At 48.5% G+C, this 5,691-nt stretch overlaps 1 protein-coding gene across 1 annotated transcript; it reads right to left on the reverse strand.

The window, feature by feature from the left end:
- Positions 1-914: 914 nt before the first annotated feature.
- On the reverse strand, positions 915-5,265 carry LOC117897925 (major royal jelly protein 1). The gene is made up of 3 exons (XM_034807008.1): positions 5,129-5,265; positions 1,778-2,601; positions 915-1,709 (listed from the first exon to the last, which is right to left on the reverse strand). Exons 2-3 carry the CDS (start codon positions 2,587-2,589, stop codon positions 920-922), a joined length of 1,602 nt encoding a protein of 533 aa, XP_034662899.1. The 5' UTR covers positions 2,590-2,601; positions 5,129-5,265; the 3' UTR covers positions 915-919.
- Between the last annotated feature and the right edge of the window lie 426 nt (positions 5,266-5,691).

Here is a 5,691-nt window from a genome sequence, read left to right on the forward strand (position 1 = left end):
CAAAGATAGTTTAACTGATTCAGTGATAAACGTTTGGCGCTTACATTCCCACTCTGCACAGGCAAACGCGAAAATTATTCGAATTTAAGCGTTTTTTAATTAATAAATTATAGTTGGCTTTGGTGGCCTTATTTGTCACACACTAAATGCGGAAAAAATAACTGCGAGGTGTGATGACAATTACAGCTAATGACAAAAAAATAAATGTAGCCAGGAGAATATTTAATTTTCAGTTGAATACTCAAGTGATGGAACATTGGCAGCTGATTAATTTGATTTCTTTCTGTCGGGTTTCCTAGCTCGAAAATCAGTCGAAAAATGCACCCACAGCCTAAACTAATCTGTCAATATTGTACGCTATTTACACAACTCACTGTACATACATACATACATATGTATGTATCAAATAATTCGTTTTAGCATATGCGTAAGCGCGGCAGCTGCCGTTCTTTCGTCTCTCTATCCTCCCGCCTTCTTCGTTGCTGCACTTCTCTCGCGCTCTTTTGCTTTATCTCTCACTCGTACTCGGCTTAGCAGCAGCGCGAACCGAATTGAATTTACTTGCAGGGTGACGTCTTCACCACATGGCAAGCTCTCTCTATCTCCATCCCTTTCTAGCGCTGGTCTCACTGTGCGTAGCGAGTGTGTTTATGGCCCTCCCCCACAGCGGACAACGGCACCTTGTAGGTAATTCACCTTGGCGTGAACTGTTCAAGCGCTCTCCTTCTATCGCTTCTTTCGTTTACTCTCACTTGTATTAGGCCGAAGGTAAATTCGTAAATAGTCATAAACCTTTTTTCCTCTCCCTACCTCACTTTTTAAATGCATTTCGCTCTGTTAATTTTCATTAAATTAATTTAATCTTTTGTATTTATTTATAGTTAAAAAAAACTGTATTTACACCAACACAAATCGAGCATTAATGCTGCTCCTGCTGCTGCTCCTTCTCCGCCTGCAGCTCACGCTTCCCGCGCTGATAGTAATAGCCGCTGTGGCGTGTAGTGTAGGGCGTGGGGGCAGCGACCGGGCGCGCGGGCGCCGTAGTACCGACCAGGGTGTCCAGATAGGAGCGCTGGAAGTTGTCCCTGGTGGCCTTGCTGGGCGGAAAGGCCTCCCCTTGGTTGAGCGCCGTGAACGGGTTCCGTATGCCGTACTGCACGGCGCCGGCACTCTCGAAGCGGAAGGGGGTCTTGGTGGTGAAGGGCGTGGTCAGCGCGGGGCTGCTGAAGTACGTCTGCAGGGCGTTCGAGGAGGCTTGCGTGTGGGTGTTGTACAGACCATAGTTGAGCAGACTGTTGTGCGCGGGAGCGGGGGGCAGTGGCAGGTGGTGGCCCAACAGCGAGCCAGAGGGCAGCTCCAGTCGCACAATGCGATTGTTGAACTCGTTGGCGTTGAGATTCTTCAGGAAGAAGCGATGGAACTTCGAGGAGATGGCATAGATGACGCCCGGCTCCGAGCGCGTAGTCGTGATGTCCGCCACAAACTGCAGCTGATCGCGATCGTAGGCCAGCACCGACTGCTGATTGGTCGTGGGGTTCCACGAGGCGATGGCCGTCTCGCTGAGCGGACTGAAGATCAAGCTGCTGTCGAAGGGCGAAACGGACAGGCCAATGCCCTGGGAGGACTTTTTGCCCACCAGCTTCACGTCCAGCATCTTGCCATCGGGCAGGGGTCCGGCGCGCAGCACATTCTTGTGCACTGAAAAAACGCTGTAAGGGAAAGGAATATCCACAGGATTAGAGCAAAGATTGGGTTGAGGAAGGACTGGGCCACTCACCGATCCGTGGCCAGCGGCTGGAAGTACACCACGCCCTTGCGCTCGTCAAAGGTCAAGCCCACAACGCCGTCCATCAGCACGAAGCGATCGTTGAGGATCTCGGACTGGGCAAAATCCGGATCGGGATACATGGCTGGATGGGAGACGCGCCAGGTGACATCCTTGCCACTGTCGTAGACCACAATGCCGGGCTCCACGGTGTCCGTGATGTACACAAACACATCGTCGCAGGTCTTGGCCGTCGTCTCATCGATCACCATGTTCGTGAAGAGCGACTCGCCGCGCAGCACCTCGCGGGGAAAGTCAATGCGGCGCACCACCCGATCCGTGGCCAGATCCACCACCAAGATCTTGGGTGGACAAGTCACCTCGTAGTCCTCCAGCGAGCGAGAGATGCCAGCATCCAGCAGCCACAGGCGATTGCAGGAGTCCAGCCGCAGGCGATAGACCGAGGTGAGGATGAGGTCGCTGCAATTGAAGTCGCTGCGTGCCGTGTTGGAGAAGGACCAGTCGGGGAAGGCCTGCAGCGTGGGAGAGTCACCAAACTCCGCCTTCGGCACCCAGCTCACGGTTGAGGGTACGCCCGTGAACAGCTTGGGCGTGGCCACAAAGATGCGGCTATCCGTGACGGCCAGTCCCGTGATGAGCACATTCTGTGGACTGTAAAAGTTGGCATCGCTCACCGGCGCCCCAGGCTGGAAGTTGTAGCGCAAAAGTTTCCACTGCTTGGCCACCTGCAGGCCGGGAGAACTCAGGGCCAGACTGGGCGTCCAGAGGAGCGCACAAAGTACGGCGGCAAGGATGCGTAGCATGGCAAGATGGAGCTGCAAAATAACAAAATAAATCGGAGTTTATTTGTTAGATGAAGTTGCCAGTGCCGAGCCAGAACACTTTCTGCTGCTGCTTTGCACTTTGCTGGGAGCTTATCTATCAGCGGATTTATCTATTCTATTTCCGGACTTTACAATCATCGTTGAAGGAAAACGGAATTGCGGAATATTCCCAGATTGAGAAACCACAACCCTGAATCGTGATTTAGAATGCCAATTAACTGGCGATTAACGTTTAACAATTGCAGTTCATCTGGCATTGCATTTCAGCACAAGAAATATTTATTCTTTATAGACAATCTGCATACAATGGCCCGCCAGATATTTTATATTGTTCTCAGACAAAAGCATAAAACCAAAGCCAGAGCCAGAGCCAAACTGCTAACCGGTAACTGGCAGCTGTCTGCCCTTTCTAAACTAAATCTATAACCTATAGACACTCGGTATGGGTTTGCTACATATTGCAGACTTTAAATGTGCCAATTCCGGTGTGCAGACAGCCGATTGACTCCACCGGTTATTGTATGCAAATGGGATGGAGCAGCGATGGACAGCTGCTCGGTGTCAGTGAGCAGCAATTGCAGACTCCATCTGCCAGCTACATCTGTTTGCTGTCCGTCTGTTTCTACTTCGATTTCACACGCCAGTCACGCTCTCCGTGCCATTGCGAGAGTCGTCGATTCCCATGCGTTTTTTAATTGCTGCCGCAAGACGAGCAGCAAGACAAGCCACCTGACTACACGGAGGCTGCGCATTTGAATGTTTCTGGGCAATTTGTCTGTGACAGGCATACACTGGATTTATTTAGTGTCCGTTGGCCAACTCCCAGACTCGTTTTTGGCGCCGCCACAGAAAGTGGCCTGCAACTTTCTTCGACGCGTGCCGCAACTTGTCTCGAGCCGTTAAAGATAATTGAATTTTCGTAGCTGATGAGTTGTATAAAAAAACAGAAAAAAAGAGTGAACAATTCAAGGCTGATGCCGGCTCACGCATGAAATAGATTTATTTTTTTGCTTATGCAACAATTGTGCAACGCCAAGCGGAAACCGTGACAATTTCCCAAATTTGGACTCAGAAAAGAAAACTTTGCACATGGAAATCACTTATGAAAAATACTCGTATTGGACCCGACAAGCAGCGGAACAAAACCATTTCACAAAGCCACTTTACAGCGCTCGCCCCGATCTTTACTTGTCGCTTATTATATTTTTTAGTGCTCGCATTTTGTTTGATAGTCAGCCATAAATGTTGTTGTTGTTGTTGGCTTGATGATGCCTGTTGGCAGGCCAGTGAATTTCGTTTAATTTAGCTATTAAAGTGCGCTGTCTAGTTCCGCCGAAAGTGAGTAAAGTTAATGGCTTGGACGCACGAAAGCGATTGCTGAGGAAAATTAATAAGAAATTTCCTATGAATAACCTCTAAAACAGAAGCCAAACATGAGTTTTGTTCGGCACATTTCAGCGGCTATAACGAGCTTCAAACACGAGTGTGTTGAGAAAAGAAATGCATGCATTTTTGAACGTTTTTGAACCAGTTACTAATAGATCCCTCGGAGACAATTAAACTGACAAAAATCTGTTGCAAGCAGCAGTCGGCGCTTGCTGTGGCTAATTAAGTGCACTTCGCGGCAGAATCGAGACAAGAAATCGAGGACAGGCCGGGCCAATCCGTGGCATGCTGTTGTGTTGCCTTATCCGCATATCTGTTTTGCACCTTTTTTACCGTGCACATTCTCACGCGTTTCACAATGTACTGAGAGGCCCCCGTGCCTGAGGCCGTGCCGGCTAAAAAGCCTTAATTGCCGCCACCTCAAGTGAGTTGTGTGTTGTGTACAAAGAGATACTTTGATTGCATTTGTATTTATCCATATATTCAATGCTCTCATTAGGCAATAATAAACTGGCAGGGCCGAGCAGCAGAGCAGCAGAGCGGAAGCTGCGAAGGTGAATTAACACCTGCTCGCAAATTGCGAATCAGTTTTGCCCAAAAGAAAAGGTCGCCTGTCGCAGCTTCCTTCTGTCCAAACATACATTGTATCTAAGCGTTGTACGTGTATATCCATATAAACCGACCCAGCTGCTACACTTTTGGCTGCGATCGATTTCTAATTGGCAGTCGAAAAATGCGTTTTCTCAAGCCAAACCTAATTAAGACAGTTCCGTTCGACGTTCTCCGTTTTCCGCTTTCCGTTCGCCGACTAGGCCAAGTCTTCTTTTGGACACACATCCGATCCGGACCGATCCGACCATTGGCCAATAATATCAGAATTTGAGTGGCGCAATCGAGGTCTGCCCTTGGCTATCCATTGGCCAATTGGCGTTGCATGCCTTTCGTTATGGTATCGGTGAGAGTGTGGCATTGTTGTGGCACCGAAGAGCTAACTAAATGTCTAGCAATTTGCACTATAAAATCGTTTCGATAACCGCACTTCGCGACGTGCAACGTTTGCCGTTTGCCGTTTCAGTTGCAGTTGCAGTTCGTTGCCCAAGTCTTTTGTTTCCATCTGGCATTTGTTGCTTACTTTTGAGACACTTTCGGTTAGATTGGGGGTCTGCCTGCCTGCTTGTTGTTGTTGTTTCTTTCGATTTGATCGCCGCGACACGTCTGAGCGCTGCGGTTGCCGTTTTGCGACTGCGCCCCGCCTGCCAGGCGCACCGAATTTTATAAGAGTGTCTCTAAATCATACAAGAAGTCGGTCTCCGGCTTCGGCTGATGCTTTGAACTATAAAACTGAATTGTATCTCTTATATTCAAAGGGGGGACACACACACCAAATGCTCATACGCTCCGTTGCACGGCGTGAAAATTGTTTGTGGCTGGCGGCACTTCTTCCGCACATTTGCATTATGATTTGTCTGTTCGTGATTGTTTTTTTTTTTTGTTGCTGCAGCAACTAGTTTTGTGTGGCAGAGTGAGGTAATTTAGTTGTTAGTAGATCCAATTAACCAATTGCTGAACTCGTTGCAAGTTCATTATCGCCATCAGCGAGGAACAATGCGAGAACGCATTAAATATTTGATTAACAGCGAGAAACAAGGCGAGAATAAATAAAATATTTGATTGTATTTTTACCGAATTTCGGGC

This window comes from Drosophila subobscura, chromosome O (assembly GCF_008121235.1).
Source record: "Drosophila subobscura isolate 14011-0131.10 chromosome O, UCBerk_Dsub_1.0, whole genome shotgun sequence".
Lineage (NCBI taxonomy): Eukaryota > Metazoa > Arthropoda > Insecta > Diptera > Drosophilidae > Drosophila > Drosophila subobscura.